The sequence below is a fragment of the Sarcophilus harrisii genome, chromosome 3 (assembly GCF_902635505.1).
Source record: "Sarcophilus harrisii chromosome 3, mSarHar1.11, whole genome shotgun sequence".
Taxonomy (NCBI): Eukaryota; Metazoa; Chordata; class Mammalia; order Dasyuromorphia; family Dasyuridae; genus Sarcophilus; species Sarcophilus harrisii.
The window spans coordinates 489555642-489578446 of record NC_045428.1 but is presented as its reverse complement, the minus strand read 5'-3'; the positions used below and the strand labels follow the sequence as shown (position 1 = coordinate 489578446).

General features: G+C 37.1%; 1 protein-coding gene across 20 annotated transcripts in view; it reads right to left on the bottom strand.

Moving 5' to 3' along the window:
- Positions 1 to 11206, bottom strand: part of NCAM1 (neural cell adhesion molecule 1) — a 457101-nt gene extending 445895 nt beyond the window's left edge. For 4 of the 20 annotated variants that reach the window (XM_031961202.1, XM_031961205.1, XM_031961203.1 and 1 more), the window contains exon 1: positions 10743 to 11206. In XM_031961202.1, the coding sequence (XP_031817062.1) occupies positions 10743 to 10794 (52 nt within the window). In that variant the 5' untranslated portion in view covers positions 10795 to 11206. The remainder of the gene's footprint in view (positions 1 to 10742) is intronic. The other 16 variants (XM_031961210.1, XM_031961211.1, XM_031961212.1 and 13 more) reach the window with 12 other exon arrangements.
- Between the last annotated feature and the right edge of the window lie 11599 nt (positions 11207 to 22805).

Below are 22805 nucleotides of genomic sequence, written 5' to 3'. Positions count from 1 at the left end.
GCAGTTAAGATCAACTTAAAATGATTGTGCTTTGAATAGAAAGGAGAAATTTTAAAAGTATAACATATGGGTTGAATCTGTAGGATTTGGTAGAAGTAAGGAGTAAAAGAAAGAGAAATCCAAAATTTCACAATGCTGGAAAAAATGAAAACATGAAAGAGGCATTATTTTATGGGGAAACTGAGAAAAGTAATTAATATTAACAACAGCAACAACAATAATAATAATAATAATAATGAGTTATCTAAGGTCATATAGCTTGTAAATGATTAGGATTCCAACTGAGGACTTTGGACAATCAGGTCTAGTTGATCAAAACATTTTCCTAAAACACAGATTTGACTATAAGACTCTATGATCAAAAATTTTAATAAGTTCCCAATTGCTTCTAAGATATAAAACCATCTGTCAACCTTCATATACAGGGCTCCCTTTTCCATAGAATATACTTCCATCTCACTTTTACCTCTTAGAATCCATATTTTCCTTTAAAGTTGAACTGAGTTTCCATTTCCTCCAGAAAACCTATTGTCCTGCCAATTGTCAATATTCTTCTTCCCAAATATCTTGTATTTGTGTATCTGTGTATATATTACTTCCCTCCCCCTAGGTTCCCAGGGCCACTTTCAGTCATCCCGACCTATATCTGACCACTGCACTCAGATGGTTCCAGAGGAAAAAGTAAGTCTGGTGACTTTATGCAGCCCTACCTCACTTAAATCCAATTCATATGCATGTCATAGCATCACTTCCCTGATGTCATGGTTGTTTTTGAGAAGGAAGGTTAAATAACAACAACCCCCTAAGATATAAATTCTTTTAAGGGAGGCAGTATCTAACTAATCTTTATCTTGTTACCTTCAGTTCCTGATTTAGAAGAAACATTTAGTTTATGGTTCTTAAACTGAATTGACCTGGTCCCTGTCCTTAGTCACACAATTCTTGTCTCCTTTCTGACATTATTTTCACCTCCCATCTATCACTGATTGGTTGTTGCCTCAGTTAAACTGAGACCTGGGAAAGACCTTAGCTTAAAAAAAAAGCAAGATTTCTCACTCCATCTAGGATCATTTCCAGTCAACTTAATCTAATAACTGACTACTAAACCCCAGATGATTCCAAAGGAAAAAGTGAGGCTGGTGACTTTGCTCAGCCCTCCTTCACTTAAATCCAATTCACCTGCATATGCATCATCTCCTTGATGTCATGTTCCTCTTCAAGAACAAAAGATCTCTATCACCCTTATTCAACTGAGAGGTTAAGTTTGATGCAGTTATTCACCTGCTGCTAATAGATATTTTTTGTACTAAATCAGGAGCAGATTAATATCCTGAGGAACTTAACCCTCTCTGCTTTGAGAACTCTTAACAGTCCTGAGGTCCCTACACCACCTTGATTGATGAATGTCATATGTCCCATCACATCTAGTTGTCTACTACCATGTTTTATATCACTCTTCAGAGACTTTCTTGCTATCTACGCCCTTCAGTCCATATTGCAGCCCTAATAAAATAAAAAAGTCACTGCTGTGTAGTTGAGTCAAGAAACACACATACACAGATAGACTCCCCAAACAGAATCAAACGATGACTAACAGGCAAAAAATATAAAGGTAATTCAGAAGGAGAGGTTTCTATGAAATAAGAGGGTTCTGAACAGGGAGATAAGCTTTGATCTGGGATTTAAAAGAAGAGTTAGGCATTACATAAGAAATGAGGATAGGAGAGAGAACAGAAGGAAGAGGAAACATATAGCTTTTCTGGAAATGATAAATAAAGTTTCTTCTTAGTGTCTTTTTAGGGCTCACTCCAGCCATTCAGAGGGATAAAGGGAAGAATAATAACTTTTACATAGTATTTTGTTTAATGTACAGTTATTTGAATCCCCATTTTAAATAGTGAAACTGAGACTCAAAGTGGTTAAGAGCATGCCTATGGTCATGTGTTAGAATGATATTAAGGGAATTTAGTGGATGCCAAGTCCAGCACCTTATCCACTACAGTATCCTGTCTTTCTATGGGAGTCAAAAGAACTTTCACAGTACACAAAACAAGAAACAGTACCAAAAAAAACCCCAAGCTTACCAAGAATATTAAGGAGAATAATGACCTTTCATGTTGGTTAAAATGGTTGTGAGTTCAAAGAGAATACAAGTGATGGGGTTTGTCCCAGAGAAGAGTACTGTTGACTTTGGAGAGAATCATGTCAGTGGAGTACCCATGATTAAACAGGGAAACAGAAGATAAGTGAGAGATTACACAGAAAGAAAGTGGAGACATTATTTGTAAACTCATTATTCAGATATCTGGAAAAAAGTGGAAAAGAGAAACAGTTGCTAACTAAAAAATTTGAATGAATGCTTTTAAAATGACAGGGAGGAGGACAAAGGAAAAGATCTTGAGGATTGAGAACAAATCATTGTTTGAAAATGGTAAATTATCTATCATTCTTTAATTATGAAAAGAGTATTCATTTTTATTTCTGAGGTCCCCAACAGAGGGACATATTATTACCCCTGTATTCTGTCTACTGATTAGGTCAAAACCTAGATTTTCCATTTAGTTTTTAAACTATAATATTATATAACCAGCATAATTACTGCATTACACAAAACTGGGAACACCACTGCTGACTATTCAGATGTTTTACCAAATAATATTATAGTCAGAGTATGTGGAGAGTTGAGAGGTTATTTAGATGAAATATTCTTTAAAATTTTGCTTTGGAAGGGAATTCTCTCTTTTTTAAAAATCATGACATGTTGTTTTTATTTTTACTAATTTTAATTTACCTAGTTTGGTGGAATTAAAGGCAATTTGTTCAACTACCCAATTTGCTGGAATAGATATAGCCAAAGTAATGTTTCTTGCACAAAATTTATATAGGAACTCTTTATTGGCAAAGAAATTAAGCACTGGTGAAATCCAATTATATAAAGCCAAAAAACAATGCAAAAAGAGGCCAAAATAGATGTCAGGGAATTCGTATATTTTATTATTAATGACCATAATTTAATCTCATAATAATACAGATATTTATAGTTCACTAAGCACTTTACACACAACAATGCTAAGAATTAGATTTCATTTATGTAAGAACATGTAGATTCAATATTATTTTTGGCTTATATAGTTCTAACAAGCTCAGTCTTTTGATTTCCCATCACATGACTATTTTAAACCTGAAAATGAGAAAGTAAGGAAAATGGCTATAAAAATGATTGAAGCAACACAATACAAATAAAAACACAGGGCTATCCAACTTAACATCATTGCATAATACACTCATTAACATACTACAAGTTACAAAGCATGATATGCGTTCTGTGTGAACAGCAGCAAGTACTGAACTTCATCGATAGAAGGAATTTCCTCACAAAATACATCAATAACCAAACCCAAACTTAAGGTCTATTGCCAGCTTCTGGACTTCCTTCTAGGTAGCCTGGAGCTCTGTAACTTGGTTTAGTCCTTGTTACAAATTTATATCTTTGTTCTTCCAGAGAAACAGTTAAACAAACAAAAAACAAACAAACAAGCCAAACAGTCCAAATGCCTTTATCTATAGCAATCCTATTCACTAACAAAAAAGGCATAAAGTTAATTGTCCACTTGATAGCTTCTGTAACATTTATGAAAAAAAAAAAAATCTCATTCCAACTGCATTCTCCTTCATTGCTTTTCTCTCACTTGGTGTGTATGCCATTTCTGCCAGATTTGGAGTTACTCTCTTATAGCTTTTAACTTCATCTGGAGTTCAAAGATGAGGTTCTGCCTTCACCACAAGAGAAAGAATGGGCTTTACCATTTCTCCTTTATCTTTTCCTTCTTTCTTTTCTTCCTTCCTTCCTTTCTTCCCTCCCTCCCTACCACCATTTTCCCTCTCTCCCTCTCTCCCTCACTCTGTCCCTCCTTCCCTTTCTTAGCTCTCTCAGATATCATAACCTTATCTATAGGTGCCTTAAACCAAAACCACTCTGATTTTCATTGGCCCCCAATAGGTTCTAGGCCAAGTCCTATTTGGTCATTGTTTGAGTCCTGATTGAGTCAGATTGAATGTAAATAGAAATCATTTCCGTTTTGGCCAGAAATTCTGAGGGTTTTCCTCTCCCAGATTTATTTATTTAGATTTTTTTTGGACTAGCTGAAAGAGTAGGTTCTTTGCTTCAATTGCTTCCTAGCCTTAATAACTATGTGGCCTCAGTCTAAATGAAAGTATGTTGAAGTATGTGGCCTCAGTCTAAATGAAACCTGTTGAAGACCTTAGCTTAGAAAAGGCCAAGGTCTCCCATTTCATCCAGGGCTATCTGCAGTCATCCTGTTCTATATCTTGCCATTGGACCCAAATGGTTTTGGAGCAGAAAGTAAGGCAGGTGACCTTGCCCATCCCGCCCTCACTTAAATTGTATGTCATGGCATCACCTCCTTGATAGCATGGTCTACTTTGAGAAGGAAGGACAAACAACAACAAGTTACAGATAATTGTATATCCACATCAATGCACTGAATTTTTATATTCAAATCCCCTATACTTGTCAAAGGTTCAGGAATGGCAATTCTCTCCTCCTCCTTTTGAATGACTGATTTCTCTCTCTCTCTCTCTCTCTCTCTCTCTCTCTCTCTCTCTCTTTCTCTCTAAATACTGTGAACTCCTTGCCACTGGTCAATTTTATCTTTAATATCTAAAATAATTCACATAGTGTGCGTTAAGTAAATGTTTATTGAATCAAGGTGAATGTACTTAATTTTGTGACTCAAGCTCATATCTTAAATCACCATTCAGTGAATAACCGGTTCTGTTCCACTCCTTGGGAGGATATCTATTGAAAGGCAATTCCAATATCATATTCAATGGACTCTAAATGGACACCAGAGAAGTGGTGTATTCTCATTCCCTTGAGATCTTCAAAGGAAAACTGACCAATTGTTGGGGATGTTATAGACTCTTGAGGGAATTCTTGGTCAGGTATGCTTTGGACTAAATTTTTTTTTCCTAAGTTTATTTGCAACTATGTTATTCTGTGATCTTTTAACTTTATTTCTCCTAGCATTCAACAAAGAGACAGATACTTTAATAAATGTTTGTTGAATGGATTAACCAAAATGAATTTAGACAAAATAGTCAAGGGAGAGTTTCAAGTAAAAGGGCAAAAAAGAGAAAACAAAACAAAATGCTGCAAAGGACAAACAACCATTGCTACAAACACAATCATTAAGCATATGCAATGTCAAACAGACTAAGAGTTATTTTAGTCACACCAAAATATAAGAAGAACACTCAGCTTCAGCAAGGAATAATCTAGTACAGAAGGACAATAATCATATGTGTAAGTAATGCACACAAAAAAAAATAATATGTAACATTTTTCCATTTAAAAGTCTATTTTCAAAAATAAGTAATTGTTTTCTAGGGTCATGTAAAGACAATTAAAAACACTGGATAAGGAAATCATTCATGTGTTCATTTTAACCATTTTAAGAACCTAATCTGAACTAAATCAATTATTATTACAGCTGGAAAAAAATACTATATCAACTTGACTTAAAAAAACATTTGATTCAATGGCTGCATGTAGAAATAAGACTAAGACATAGACTAACAGTTTATAAGTATAATGTATTGAAACTGCCTGAAAGCCCGCCATTTGGCACTCAGACTAACATCAAAAGGCGATGTTCTTAATGAGCATCTGCAGCTGAGAGGCAGCATTTCAACATCATGAACTGAAAGGGCATAATGGCACTACTGCCAAACCCAAATAATTTACATCCCTTTACATCAGCAATGATTTTAAGGTTTGGCACTGAGTGTTTCTAAACAAAAGGGGCTACAGCCAGCACAAATCTGACCTTCAAAAGTGTTTCTGTGATTTTGCTGTCCAACAGTAGTCAACCTGTCTAAACGGTATTTTTTAATCACAGCTTCATTATTTTGTTCTTTTAATATCTAGAAGTCCACATCCCACATTATGCTTCAGGGAGGTATATGGCAAACTATAGTTCCTGTTCTACATCTCATTTTCTTACAAGGCTGCTCTCAGACTTGTTGAATATTTTAAAAGAGCTATCAAACTGTCTCCTATCAAAATTCACTCAGAAATCCTTGCCTTTTAAGAAAAGCAATCTAAGTCTTTCTTATTCAAAATTCAGATCACCTTCATAATCCACAAAGGAGACAACTGATAGAGCTTTTCAGTTTTGCTTAACTTGGAAACACTTTATTAGCAATAATAAAAGTCTTTCAACAATCTGTTCCAAGGAATGGCATAGATAGCCTCTTCTTTACAAAGTAGCAGGCATTTCTTAAGTCCATAAATTGGTTAGATCACTCAACTGAAAAACTGTCAACTATAAAATTCGCACTAAAACATTTTTTTCCCTTGAAAACATATAACAGTTGTATACTCAATGACTGAAAGGTACAGGAAAACCTTTTAAAAATGCATTTGTCACCTGCTAGCTTTTCCCTGTAGACTGATGATAGCAGGTGCAGTACTTCCTCCTTCCTCACTTTCAATTGAATCTGCTTCTTTACAACTCTCTCCCCAGAAAGTCGAAATCTACTTTTAACAATAAGGAATTCCCCCAAAAAATAATCTTTTATTTTATGCTAAAGTACAAAGACCTATCCAAAAAAAAGTCTCTATGTATGTATATGTTTATACACCATTACATATACATATTAGCAGTTATACTTTTAATACTCAACATAAAAGACTGGAAATAAATTAATATTAAGTTAAATTCTTCTTTTCTTTTCAAAAAAATCTACTATGTCAGAAATCCTGATCAAATTCAAATATCAAGTAATATAAAGTTTTCAAGTTGTTCACAGTTTAGTAAAGTTTACTACAAGAAAAGTAGAGAAGCCATCCATCTATCTGGTCCATGCTAGTCTGAATTACAAAAATTCTATTTTAATTTGAAGGGAAGATCATATATAAATTTTACAGACAAACTAAGCCAACTTCACAACATTTAATTAATTTGGTCCCTGATACTTCTAAATCCTCATGTGTCTAATGTTATATATTATACACACAAAGTGTACCATTCCAACCATGTCACTAATTACTATGAAGGAAACTTGATATTAGTTTTTGCCAGTCAATATTTAACCCTAGCTTCTTGCCAAACAAACATTGAGGTAAACCTCTGTGATTGGAGATTTGAGTTCTTAGTTTGAGTTTTTAACATGATATATCTCCCCCCCCCCCAATCCAATGACTGTAAACCAATAGATTCTGGGGCCAATAAGTCTGAAAAAAGACCATGACTCCTATTAATAGTCCCATTACAAAAAAATTCAAAATAATTTGGATGTAAAGTTTGAAATATTAAGTAAGTTTTTTAGTGTGGTACAAAATATATGCAAATTTTCAGAGCTTGCTATATAAGGAGATACAGGGAGGCAGTTTCTGGACCATATTTTTTTTCTTTCCATAATTTGACATATTTAACTTTGTTATATTTGGAATATAGTACTGTATCAGTTTCTATTTTGGAAACGTATTTTGCATATTGATGTTATTATAATGACCCATACAGTATGGGTTTGTATGGGGCTTACATCATTCCTAACAAAAATTTGCTGAAATGACTCATATTGTACACACTTTATAAGATAAGTTTATTCATAGATGTGTAACTTTTGTAAAAGATAGTAAAGGTACTGCTTTCCAATCACTATTATCTTTCTACAATAAAATCTCCTGTCCTTTCCAGATCCATATTAAAATAAAAAAAACTAATACTCACTAACAGATTGCATAATTACTGATGAATACAGTCCACTATTCCAGATCACTTAAACCATAAAATTCGGAAGCCCAGCTAGAACAGAATCCAAATTCCAGAGGAAACTGATAAACCTTTCACTTTTATTTTAAACACAGTACATCTAAAATGAAGACAGCATTGTAGCTGGGTTTGTGTGTCTGATAATAATCAATGACTACATTTCATGGATATATAGAATACATTTTCCAAAATCTACCAGTTACGAGTAAGCACAAAATGTATACCAATGACAGGACAATCAAGAGACTTTTTGGTTCTATTCTGTAATTTCATCAAAGTCCCCTTGGTCTTTTAAATCTTGTACATTCCTCTTTAGAACTTGCTCAGTAAAACCTGGGGTTAAACTTCTTCCTTTTGTTAAACAACCTGCAAGGTAGGCACTTCCATGCTCAACCCACCTCTCGCCACTGGCGAGCCAGAGCTGCTTCCCCACAACGATGGAGCAGTACTTGTCTCACCCCAACTCTCTACAGCTGCGAGAACTGAGAAGTCTGAGGGGAGGTGCTTCCCCCTTTCCCCCACCCCCCGACCCCCGTGGTCAGGAGAGGTCACGCCCGGTGACTCCAAGGCTGGGTACCCCTTACAGAGTTCGATCGAGGCTGGCTCTATGCCCATCCAAATGGGGTGGGAAGTATCCCTTCCTGGCCAAACTATGCCCAGGGGAAATGTCCCGCCCCTACGGCCCAGCCCAGTTGGGGGCCAAGTCTCAGTGACCCTGTTTGCCCCACACTCGGAAGACCCCGACGGGAGGATGAGACCCGCAACGCCTCCCATGTAAGACCGCTTCCCGGTGGGGCAGGGAGGTGGCCCCAGATTGGCACGCCCACTGCCTCAGCTAGCCAGTCCCATTCCCCACCCCCAACCATGGTCCCCGCGGAGACCAGAAAGCTTGAGTTTCTCGCCCCTCACGGCGGCGGCCGGCGGTCCGAGCGAAGCGGCGCGCACGCGCGGCTCGGAGGCTTGGGAGGGCGGGGGCTCGGGGCCAGTTCCCCTCTGGCTCCAGCCTCGTCCTCTTCCCGATCCCGGCCGGGGATGAAGGGGAGTTGGGGTGCGCCCCAGAGAAAGTGGAGCGCCAGCCGGGAACGGAATAACTCGGGCAGGGAATTCTTGGGATGACGACCCAGTGTCCATTTTATTTTTTCATAAGTTGAAAGAGTGGGGAAGGAAAGAAATTTTTTTGTGTGTGTATGTGTGTTTTTGGGGGGTCCGCCAGCAGGGCGGGTTTTTTTCTCCAGACCGTTAGACTCGAAAACCGGGCGACAACCGTAGCAGCTCTCAGCCTCCGCCGCTACCCGCGCCGCAATAAAAATCCTCTCGCTGCTTCCCGCCCAGCCAGCTCCTTTCTGATTGGTCGCCAAGGGAGAGTGGCCGGGGGGGTGGGGGGTGGGGTTCAGGGGGGAGATGGGGTGGGGGTGAAGGCGTTCCTAGGCTCTCGCTTATCCTGGGGAAGGGGCTCGTGTTAGATGTTCCCCCAGACCGGGCTCCTCCCTTTGCACTCGGGCTGCATTTCCACCCTGCCTCTGATAGACCCCCGAAAGCAGATCTAACCGCAGCAAGTAAGCCGACAGGAGCGTCTGTGCTTTTTTGCCCTGGCCTCCTTCGGCTTCCCTACCCCACCCAGCCCCTGAAACTTGCAGCAGCCCTTTTTGCACGCAGCCCCGCGTTCTCTACGACCACCCCCTCCACCCCGATCTTCTGTCAACAAACACGCTGGGAGGGGGGAGTACTAAGTGGGTGGGGGGAACCCGAAGCTTCCTCCAAGGAGACTGGGTTGGAAATATACCAAAAATGAACCTCCCACCTTCACTCCGCCGAGACTCACTCAGCGGCACATTAACACACTACATGTAGCATCACTTCGGTCTTCTTGCTCCTTCTCTATTGTTTCCACTTTGTAATGATGGGGAACCTCGCCCAAAGCAAAGAAGATAGGGGGCGAGGTGTTCCATATAAGTACCTGCAATTATTTTCTCTTGCACCAAACAACATTAACATCAACGTGCAGAGAAAGGGGGAAAACAGACCTGGCAACCCCCAGCTCACGCCCTCTTCGCCCTCCGCCCCTCTCTGCACTTCCTCCTGTCAAATCACAGCGCCTATATCATTCCATCCCTTTTGGTTTTCAGGGCACCGCGAGCAGGATTTCCAACTAACCAGCAATTTGGCAAATGAAAAACTCACGTCATACCCATGGGGGGGGGGGGAGAGAATACAACATCCATACAACCCAGCTTTTCTTCTCATTTAGATCCAATTTTGCAAACCGTTATCCTGACTACTGGGGGAAGGGAAGAACGAGAAAGCAAGAGGGTTCACTTTATTAGATATGAGGAAAATCATAGAAATGGGGGAAAGTGGTGAAGAAAAGGTCTCCGAGGCCTCATTGTTCGCTTTTCAAGAAGCTGGTGCTGAGGTTTAGATCCGTCTGAGCATCTGGGAAAGGCTGTGCTTTTCTCGGTTCATGTATGTTCGGCACCACCCCAAGCCCAGCGTTCCCCTCTCGCCAGTTCTCACAAGCCCCCTCCACCGAACCCATTGCCTTCGCAGAGAAGGGAGGAAAGAGAGAGAAAGGGGGAGGGGGTGTAAATGCACAAGTGTAGCCCTCTGCCCATCACCACCAACAGCCCAGCAAGGCTTCCCAGGAACCGTCAGCCCCACTCCGACTGCAGCCGAGTACAACAAAGTGAAGACTGCAAAGGGAGGGGAAGCCCGGCATTCACTACGTGGGGAGACAGCTCATCAATGGAAAATCCATCTGTATCCCAGAAGGGTGGGAAGGGAGAACGACAAGGCTCTTTTTGTATTTGTTGGGGGGCAAAAGGGGTTTTTATTTAATTTCAAGCTTTAGCATTCAATGTAAAACTGCCTAAAATAATAGTTTTCGCGGGAGGGAGGAGAGGGAGAAAGGAAGCAAGTAACAAATCAGATTTAAAAAAGATGTACCTGCAGTTCCCAGGAAAAACAAAGTCCAGATGAGATCCTTAGTTTGCAGCATTGTAATCTGCTGGCTGGGAAGGATGTTCTTGCAAAGGTAATTTTTTGTGTTCCCCCCTTGCAATGAGTCTGGACGGCGATAGAGCAGAAGTCCTACAGGCAGACAATTGCCAGTCTTGGTATTATTATTTTTGCAGAATTGTTTCCTGCCAGCCGCTGCCGAGCTGCGTTCACGCGCTGATCAGAGAATGAGTGACAGTCCTAGCCGAAGCACACTCGGAACTCTGGGATCCTTGCGCTTCCCTGGTTTTGCTTTGATGGAAATGAGGATGGGAAAGAGGGGCGGGGGGCGGTGGGTGAGAACCTCGCTGTGTCCTTCCACCACACCAGCTACAAATAGTGCCGAACATCAAGGAGGTAAGAGAGACAGGAGAGGCAGATGCAGCCGACTGCAAAACACGGCCTGGATTTTGCAGAAGAGTTGGAATCTTTCACACGCTGTCTCCAATGCAGTGCTGGGATTTCTTCTTTTTCACACTTCTCCCCCGCCCTCCCCCACTACGTCTCCACTGCCTATCCCTCTTTGCCCGTGGGTTTGTTACTTTAATAAACTAAGGGCGATATGACAGTGTAAGAAAAGCACCATAGAAGACTAATAAGACCTTTCATTTGTATAGAGATTCAGTTTCAAAGCGCTTTTCACATACATTAGGTCATTTGATCCTCACAATACAAGGGGCACCCAGAAGCTGAACTCACAAAAAAAAAAAAAAAAAAAAAAAAAAAGTGCAGGATTGAGGATTCTTGTATTTTGTTGTTTAGTTTTGTCTTTTCATGAATGTGAAGTTGGTTCTCCCACAGAGAAGAAATACTACAGCAAGCAAACAAATCCCAAGGGATGGAGGTGGGAAGCAATTTAAGTAGATGAAAAAGCAGATGTTTAGCAAGACTTTCGGGGAATCACTGGAAGAAAATAGGGGTGTTTTCTTATATTTCGATGCTTAAGACTGTGGTTTTCTATTTATTAATAAGCCAAGTGTTGTATTTCAAAGAAAACATCCTGTTTTACAGCAAGTTCAATATAGTGACCAAGAATCAAATATGTTTTCAGATTAGACATGTATTAAAAATTTTGAAAAATGTATCTGGGAATATGTATGGAATTTTAGTCACTAAAATGTTAATATAGTTCTTCCAAGCTCTTTGGAAAGGAATTATAGGGACAATAACTATTTCTGAGAGTTAAAGCATAAGTAATCCTTGATCTCAAAGAATTTTACAACACAAATATTTAGGGGAAACAATTCTAAGGTATTATAAATGTTACACTAGGATATACAAGATGATTGACAGTCAAACCCATCTTCCTGTAAAAAAAAAAAGAGACTTCCTCTATCTCTTTATCTTTATAGGTTGCAACTACTATATATAGACTCACTTTCCTCCTTAAGTGGCTCTGTGTTAAGGATTCCCACTTGTAGTCACAAAAGAGGCCAGAAAGGTCAATGTTATTTAATTCAATAAACATTTATTAAGTCCCTGCTCTTTTCAAAGCACTGCTTGGAAGACCAAAACCAAAAGAAAATAGTCCTTGACCTCAAGGAGCTTACATTCTGCTTTAGTTTTATATTACTAGTTCTCTATTATTTAGCAACTATCCCTGTTTTCTATTCCCAAGAAAACAAAAGGATATCGTTTTAGACAGGCAGAGTATCTATGATCTACCTTGTATACAGAGGCAACCTGAAAAAAGCTCTCTACTCATATTCACCCAACACATAGCACAGATTACTGCATTTGGAGTCAGAAGACATAGTTTGAAATCTTGCCTCTGATATTTATTTTTCTATGGTGCCTTCGGCAAACCTTTTCCCTCTTCTTCCTTTCAGTAGCCTCATGACTATAAGAAAAGTCAGAGAAAGAGATGAGGTTGTAATATGTCATTTGAGGAAATGGAAGAAATGTTACAATATTTCTAAGAATCTTGTAGCCTACACAGTAGCTGTTATTTTTATAGAATTCTGTAACCAAAATGACAGTTGATATGCTTCATGGAAGAGGGGGCACCTTGGATAAGATTAAAACAGTTTCCTTACCACAGTGTCTTTCAATCGCTTTTCTATTTTGAGGAAGTAGAATCCTGGGGAGATATAACTCAGTTAGGGGTATATGTCCTAAAACTGATTTCTGGCTGCTTAGGTGATAGTTGAGATGAGAAACTCAGGGTAAGGTAGATCAATTCAAAAGAGAACAGTGATATGCTGGAACCAGCTCTAACAGGCTAACAATGAGAGCTCAATATTAAGTTTTCAGTGCAAATACATCTTAAAAATTAATATTCTATAAATTGAGAATTAATTTATCATTCTATTGATTGTCTGGAAGTAATCTGTATTAATACAGATTAAACTTAAAAGTGTATTGCACATATTGTTCCCTCTATCACTCATAGCCTGGTTGTTAAATATTTATGAGCACATTCCTGTATTACTCTTTAAACATTGCATCAGTTCATCAGGAACTTCTGTATTCCTGGCTGAGGAAAAGAAAGCTTCACCACCACTATCATCATAACTAGCATTTATGTAGCACCTACTATGTGCCAGGCACTGTACAATATGCTTTTTTTTATGATCTCATTTCATCTCATTTGGCTGAGACATGCCTACACAATGCTTCAGAAGTATTGACTGAGAATGCTAATTGAGGATAGCAGTAGCTTTTAACTTAAAGAGTTGAAGCAAGCTCAGAAATATTCACTAAGAAAGCTGGCAGAGAAGAGCTCTGCTAAGGAAAGAATTACTAAACATAACACTTCCAATAGAGGAAAGCCTGTATTGCAAGTAGTTGTAAGGATAGCACTGCACCTGAAGACCATAGTTAAGTCACATAAAGAGGCTTAATGAACAGGCTAATAGAAAGAATTGAAATAAGTATAGCCTTACCTCTTTAGTACAATAGAGGCTTATTAATCACAGCATACCCTTCTCTTCTCTTCTTACCCTCTCACCAATGGTAGAGGTCAGTATATGAATTGGCCAAAGAGCTATAAGCACAGAATTCCCTATTGGATTAGGTGACCTTAATAATTATTTTTAAAAAATGATGATTAACTGGAATGGAGATCAACATGCTTGGCAGGGAATCAGTAGAGAATACAGGAAGAGAACACAAAGACCTAATATGTATTAGGGGAATAACATGTATTAGGGAAATAACAACAATAACATCACTAAGACATGGTCAGCTTTCAATGGTAGAGGCATGAACTGTTCCTCCATGAACCAGTATTTCCTGGCTATATGTGTTCTGATGTGTGGCTGTGCCACATAAATTCCTCTAAAAGTTTAATCTTCCTATTGAATGTCAAATGAGCCCAACATTTATGAAAGGGATGTTATATTATTTCATTTAATTCAAACGTCTTTGTTATGAACTAAGTGAATCATCTGGCTAACTGGTAAAAAACAAAATAACAGCTGGACCTCGTGAGCCATGGAAAGAAGAGAATTGTGACCTGCAAAATACTTAGGATCTGGAATAACTAACTAATGACCCTAACCAAAAGGGACAGAGTGGATTGCAAAGGTTATATCACTAAAAATAAAGAGGTTGGACTTGATGATTTCTCAGATCACTTCTACATTTAAATCCTGTGATTCAATGATTCCACTCAATTCTTAGAAATGCAGAAATCATAACAAATTGATTAGGAGAATCTCTGCCTTTATGCTAACTCTTCTATTAAAAATACATATACCTTTGGGAAGGGTAATATGCCAAACTTCACAGTTGCAAATAATTATACCACTGGGCCAAAGCAAAGCAGATTAGAAAGGGAAACTGAGGACCCCCAAGACAAACTTTTCCTATTTGAAAATTTTGCCTAAGATAACACACACCCTTTCCAGAAAAAAAGAAGAAAAAATACTTTTTACAGTGCTTGTCAATGGAATTAAATTCTTTACTATCTTTCTCTCCAAATGTCCCTATTTATAGCTTTTCAATGTAGGCAGGTGTGGAAATCCTATCTCACTGCAGCATGACTGACATTCTTTTTTTCTCCTTTCAGCTCCTCCCTGTCCTGTGTAACTGTTGATCCCTGTTGTAATGACTCATTCTGAGAAATCTGCCCCACACAGCTATTCCAGTGTACACTCCCCATCTCTTCGCCTTGCTATTTTAATAGGATTCATCACTTATCTCCAATTCTCAACCTCCCCACTTAGCAATGCCTGCATCTGTTAGTTTCGAGTTCCAGTCATTTCCTGCTTCTGTCTTGTAGATTGCACAAAACTAAAGCTTTCCTCACCCTTCTTCCCACTTGGCAAATATTCTATAAAAGAAACTAAATCAGTGCTCTTTTTCACCTTAATTTCATGAAGAGAAATTCAGACTGGGAAAGCAAATAAATGATTGTTAGATTACAAGTTTCTTGAGGACAGGACTTTTTGTTTTACTCATCTTTGTATCTCTTCCAATCCTTTCTATAGAATTGATACTTGACAAATATCTGAAGAATAAATGAATAAAAGAAAAACTTTACCTCTTTTACTTGACAAGAATGGTTGAATTGCCAACCTTCCTATACCTCATCCTCATGGGAAAACTCAGATCATTCATGCAAAGTAAAATCAGTCTAGGATACAGTATTCCTCATATTGAATATTTCCTCTTTATGATTTTATTTCTGTTAACATCAGCCCTTAAGAAAAGGAATCCTGTTGTACTGTGGATATCTTCCTTCTTCAGAGGCCCCTAGGGGATTTTATAGACATACCAAGCACTCATACACAATCAGATTTTAAAATCCCATTTTTATATATGCATCTGCTGAGGCATAAGGAAATAAAACAAAGACAGGGTCAGATGATAAGTTGATGTGGAATGTCATCCAAGAGGCTCTGTCAGGACTAACAAGGAAGAGATAGTGTCTGAGTACTACTAGACTGAGACTGAGGCACCTTGAAACCATGATCCAAACCTAGTTTGAGTAGCTTCCTATAATGCATTTAATAATACAAGCATATTACTTAACAGTTTAATCTAGAGGTTCTTAACCTGAAATCTGTGAACTTTTTGTCTATATATTTAGAAAATTATGTTTCATTTTCACTGGTTTTCTTTGTAATTCTATGTATTTTATTTTATACATTTAGGATGTTTTTCTGAGAAAGGGTCCATAACACACAAAAAAACTTAAGACCTGAATTCAGCTTTCCAAAATACATTAGGGTCTGTAATTTTAGAAAAGGGGCATAGCCAAAGTCTAAAACCACAAAATAAGATCTCACTAAATTATAAGACATTATAGCATTTTAATATCTTTCTTCTGTATCACTACTCCTCTCTGATTTTAGCCTCATCTTCTGCTTCCTGTTCTGGAGCCTTCTTCTAAATGTTAAAAGTTTGACATTTGTAGCTATCCCTAAAACCACCACTCTACTCTCCACTCATCTTTTTGCTATGCTCCTTTCTCCCTCATCCTGTCTACTTCTTGCTCAGGGAATAGTCATCACTTTAATACCACCAATCTTGGGAAGGGAATATCATTTGGGTACCTTGTATTTTACTCACCATCTCTGTGACTTTCCCTTTCCTGGCCACCACTCTATGATAAAAAAGTGTCTTTCCCTATTAGAAAAGGAACTTCTTGAGGGAAGAGATTATACTCTTTTCACATTTTTGTCCCTAGAACTCAACACGTTACCTGCCCAGCATATAATTATCTTTTTTATTCATTCATTCATAATATTCTCATATACATATGTGCATTAATGTACCTATACCCATTACTCCTTCAAGCATTCTTCTTTGCACCACTGTTTTTGGTGAAAGATATCAGAGCACTGGGAAGGAGAATCTATAGAATAATTGCTAAGAAATTTGCTCCGCCCAGCTAGAAAATTGTAGAGAGTCAGAACTCTGGAGAAGTATACTTGAAACAAGGTATTAGCTCAGAGAAATTGATGAGACAATGGTTACCTAGTTTACATATATGATTAGTACTTAGCATTGTGATGTAAACTAGAGCCCATTCTGGTTACTGTTTGTTTAGGACAATGCCAGAATGATACCAGCCTCACTCACTGAAATCTGGATTCTGACTTAAATAATTTTTGCTTAATCATCCTAATGGAGACAAAATGAAAGAGTGAGAAAAGTGGAAAATATGTGCAGAGTCCCCGCTTACATATATTTAAGCAAACAGTCTGAGAAGAAGGAAAGGAGAAAGAACAAAAGGAAACGACATGAGAAACAAGCTATAATAATAATAATAATAATTAGCACTGTTATGTTCTAACTGGAATTTACAATAGTACTTTGAAGTTTACAAAGAAGGTGAAACCAAGATGGTGAGGTAAAGGTAGGGACTCACCTGAGCTCTTCTAAATTCATCTCTATACAACTTTAAAATAATGTCTTAAAATGAATCTGGAGAGGCAGAATCAACAAAAGGTCAGAGTTAAAGAATTTTTCAGTCCAAAACAACTTAAAAAATCAACAAGAAACATCTGTCTCACTAGGGTGAGAGTGGAGTGCAGTCCAAAGATGGATGGGCTTGGCAGACATTGTGGGTGACTCAATCAGCACAGGATAGAGAGTGCTCTCAACCCACAGATACTAAGATGGTCAGACAACTGATCAGAAGGAATTTACAGGGAACCTTTTGTTGGCACTTGGTAAAGAATTCTATTGTATTGCTTATATTGTTCCAGGTAGCAACCCCATAGTGAAGAGGAGTGCCATCACATGATAGCATGCAACAGCAGGGGGACAGGAGGGGGGCAGTTCCAAGGTGAGAAAGAAGTGCATGTGGATACTCACAGACCAGAGTAAAGGCCAGAAGAGAAGTGATCACACCTCTCCTTAGATCATATAATCTTGGAAGAACTAAAAACTTCACAAACTCTAAGAACTAGCTCTGAAAATAATAGCACAAGAAACCTGAATATTGAGTCAGTTTTCCACCATCCAGGAGTTAAAAATCAAGAATTATACTGAAAAAATGAGCAAACAACAAAATAACTTGACCACAGAAAATTACTATGGTAACAGGGAAGATCAAAACTCAAAAGAAGACCACAAAATCAAAACAGCTATATCCAAAGCCTCAAAGAAAATATATAGATTCATCTCAGGCCCCAAAAATGAATTCCTGGAAGAGCTCAAAACAGATTTTTTGAAGCAAATAGAGAGAAGGGGTAAATGGGAAAAAGAAATGAAAGTGGTATAAGAAAATCATGAAAAAACAAGAATCAACAGCTGTATTAAAAAATATATCAAAAATGCTGAAGAATATAATGCTTTAAAAAGCAGAATTGGTCAAATGGAAACGACAAACAAAAATTCACTGAAATAAAAGAACTTCTTTAAAAAGTAGAATTGCCCTAATGGAACAGAAGGTGCAAAAGCTTACTAAAGAAAAGAATTCCTTAAAGATCAGAATTGGTCAAATGGCAACTAATGACTCCCTGAGAAATCAAGAAATAACAGAACAAAATAAAAAGAATGAAAAAATGGAAGAAAATGTAACATATATAATTGGAAAAACAACTTATCTGGAAAATAAATCTAGAAGAGATAGTTTAAGAATTATCAAACTAAAGAAAGGACCTAGATAACATGTTTTTAGAATTTATCAAGAAAAACTGCTCTGATAACCTAGAACCCAAGAGAAAGCTAGAAATTGAAAGAATCTACCAATTATCTCCTAAAATTAAATCCCCAAATGAAAACTCCCAGGAATATTATAGTCAAATTCCAGAGGCAGAAATTTTTTTTTAATATTTTGGAGTCACAGTCAGAATAACATAGGATTGAGCAATTTCTACATTAAAGTATCTGAATATATTTCAGAGAAAAAAGAGCTCGGGATTAAAACCAAGAATCACCTGTTTTCAGCAAAATTAAATATAATTCTTCAGGAGAAAAAAAATAGAAATCCAATGAAATATAAAACTTTCAGTCATTACTGATAAAAAGACCAGAGCTGAAAAGAAAATTTGGCATTCAAACAGAAGACTTAAGAGAAACATAAAAAGGCAATAGGAAAAGCAAATCTTAAGAGATTTCATAAGGTTGAAGTGTTTACTTTTCTACATGCAAAGATGATACATTTAATTCCTAAGAATTTTATCTTTAGAACACTTAGAAAAACTATATATAGTTTAAACATAGTTATGATGGGGGGATAGCTAAAAAGATTAAATTAAGAGGTGAGAAAGAAGAATAATATAATGAGATATATTCAAAGAAATAAAATTAAGTGGTAAATAAGAGGGATGCACTGGGAAAAGGAGGAAGGGAGAAATAGAATGGGAGTAAATTATCTCACATAAAAGAGACACAATATAATTTTTACAATGGAGGGGAAGTTGGAGAGGGGGCAGGGAGTTGGACAGTGCTTGAACCTTATTTTCATCTGAATTGGCTCAAAGAGGGAATAATATACACACTTAATTAGATATAGAAATATATCTTACCCTACAGGTAAGTAATGGGGGAAAGGAAAAACATAAAAGGGATATGTGTGATGGAAGGGAGACTAGATTGTAAGAGATGGTGGCCAAAAGCAAAACACTTTTGGCTAGAAACAAGTTAATAGGGAAGAGAGAGAGAGAGAGAGAGAGAGAGAGAGAGAGAGAGAGAGAGAGAGAGAGAGAGAATAGAGAGAAATACAACTAGTTTCTCTGATAAAGGCCTGAGAGTTTTCAAAAAATAGAGCTCTATGTTGAGGTATGCCCAGGCATCTAAAACAGTTTTTTTTTTTTTTTAAGGAAAAAAACCTAAATGCATAAAAATATTTATAGCAGCACTTTTTTTGTGGTGGCAAAGAATTGGGAATTGAAAGGATATCCATCTTTTGGGGAGTGGTTGAACAAGTTGTGGTATATGATTGCTTTCAGAAAATATAAGACAGACTTACGTGAACCGATGCCAAGTGAAATGAGCAGAACCAGTAGAAGACTGTATATACAAATAGCAATATTGTATGACTTGATTGTAAATGACTCAGTTTTTCTTAGCAATATAATGATCCAAGACAATTCAGAAAGATTTATAATAAAAAAGTACTATTTAGTTCCAGTAAAAGAACTGATGGAGTCTGAATGCTGATTACTTTTTTTATTTTGTTTGTTTTTCTTGTATTTATGACTGATATAAAATATATTTTTCATGATTGCACATCTATAACCTCTATCAAATTGTTTGCCTTCTCAATAAGGGGGAATAGGAGAGAGGAAAAGAAAATTTGGAACTCAAATTTTTTTAAAAAAGAATGTTAAAATTTGTTTTTACATGTAATTGGAAAAAATAATTGTTTAAAAAAGTTTGTAGAACACTTTAATTCATTATTTCATTTGAAGTATATAACAGTCATCTGAAGTAAGTACTACAGATTTGATTATCTTAATTTTACAGATGAGGAAACTGAGATTCATGGTCAACACAGCTAATAAATACATAAGATAGCAGTTTTCCTGGATCTAGGTCCTGCACTTTATGAGCAATGCCATCCTTTCTCCTTTAGCAGGAATGAAAGCCATTACAAAACTTCCAAAAGAGAACATTAGAGAATGAAGGTGTTGTAGACAAGATATAGGTTTGGATCATGCCTCATGCATTTAGTTTACATGTAATTTTGGACAAGTCATTTAACTTCCTTGATCTTCAGTTTCCTTATTTAAAAATGAAGGGATAGAAGGCAGTTAAGTGATTCATAATAGCTTATATTCAGACCATGCCTTGTGTATTATGATCTATTTTTCTGAAGAAACGAGAATTTTTAAAAACTCAAAATATATACAAGTGGCAATTACAGATATAAAGAGTACAATAACTGAATCTATCTTTGTCCATTTTCAGGTAATTCTTACTTAGATTCTTAATCTAGCCCTTTCACTTGAATAAAGCCTATTTCTAGATCTCTGCTAGTACTGTCTAAAAGATCAATATTGCTGCATCAACAATGACGATCAGAAACATGAGACTTGTCAAGAAATAGATCTTAAATTTGAAATCAATTTGTGCCTGAACTAATCCTTGTCCACACTTTTAGTAACTTTATCTACCACCTTAATCCTTGTTCTCATGGGTGCTGTTTTCCACAGAACCTATGGAATCTCAGAGGAGATGCAGGTCTCATTCCAGTCAACCTCCTTAACATATATATATTTGCTCTTGCATCAGCAAATGATATTGTAATAAGAGCAGCTCCAACCCCAACTTCCACCTATCCTTGCATCAGTGTAGCTGAGAACATGATCATAAAGGAACAACTTACTTTCCATCTATACTGAGGGGGAGGACACTATAACAAACTATAGACTCCTTGCCCTTGATTGATGTTTCATTTTCACTTCCCTAAGAACCTTTTCTTTCTTTAGGACTTAAGGATCCAGACTCATCTTAGGCAGTAAGTGATTCATAATAGCTTACATTCAGGCCATGCCTTATGTATTATGATCTATTTTTTCTAAAGAAATGAGAATTTTTAAAAACTCAAAATATATACAAGTGGCAATTACAGATATAAAGAGTACAATAACTGAATCTAGCTTTGTCCATTTTCAGGTAATTCTTACTTAGATTCTTAATCTAGCCCTTTCACTTGAATAAAGCCTATTTCTAGTCAGGGCTTTGTCTCTCACTACCCATAAGGTTATTTTTTTATTATTATTGCTAATTTATTATTACCACAGAGCTTATCTTAGTACCAAGCTGTACCCATCATTCATTGAAAGACCAAACTAAAAACTTTTCCCACAAGTACTCTCCAGGTGATATAGGGTTATGTACATATGGTAGCAAATCTGTGTGGTTTCCTAATCTAGAAACTGTATTATCTACAAAGAATCAAAGTTGAAGGTGATCCAGGAGGAAATGGAAAAACTTAAGGTGGGAACAAAGAGACTGGAACATTTCCAACGCAATAAATGTCATTCTTCACTCAAATTATTTTGTCCCTATATTTGACAATTTACTACTTCTTTACAATGTACTTTTACAATGTACTACCTCTTTAACTCTTTGTATCTTTAGATTTTTTTTAAGGATGAACTCAGGTATCACCTTCTAATAGGAATCCTCCCTGAATCTACCATTCTTAGTGCTTTATTTCTCCTCAATTGATGAGTATTTATTTATCTCTGTATGTGATGTATTGCTTTAATAGAATGAATGATTTTTCAAATTAAGAACTGTTTCTTTCTTTCTTTCTGTCCCTAGTGATTTAGGCACTTGTGAAACATTAGTTACTCTGTTTTTTATAGAAAGGGGTAAAAGATAAATCTGGGACTTAAGATCCAAGTTTCTGATTCTAAGATCATTGTTAGTTCCATGTTGTATCCTTACGATAGTGAAAAAACAGTAAATAGTGTTAGTAATTGTAGCCAAGAGACAATCCAGCATCCTGAGCCCAAGAGCCTTGGGAATAGCCAACATCTTGAGAAGAAAACCCTGGAAAGTTTATGGTTATTGAGTCATTTTGATGGTGTCTGACTCTTCATGATCTCATTTGGGATTTTCTTGTCATCTCCTTTGCTATATTGTACCTTGGGGATCATGAGAATTTTCCATCTAAAGGGTAACTAGGTAGGGCAGTGAATATAGCACCAGACCTGAAGTCAGGAATACCTGAGTTCCAATCTGGCCTCAGACACTTAACACTTCCTAGCTGTGTGACCCTGGGCAAGTCACAACTCCAATTGCCTTAGGTTAAAAAAGAGAATTTTCCATCTGACTTCCAATGAAAACCTTCCATGTGTTGTCTCCCTCATTAGAATATGAGCTCCCTGGGAGCAGGAACTTTTTTTTTGTAATTTTCTTACTTATCACAGTGCACTGCACATAGCCAATGGTTAATATTCATGTATGCATACAAAAAATAAAATTATATTATTAATTATCATATATTTATATAGTACCTTATTTTACAAAGTAATTTCATATATGTGCTCTTATATGGTTTCAAAAAAGAAATCCCAATCCTTTGTGAAGTGAGCAAAACAGGCATCTTAAACTTACATTTTAACAAAGAGTTAGTATTTAGTGTTCATGTGCAGGCCT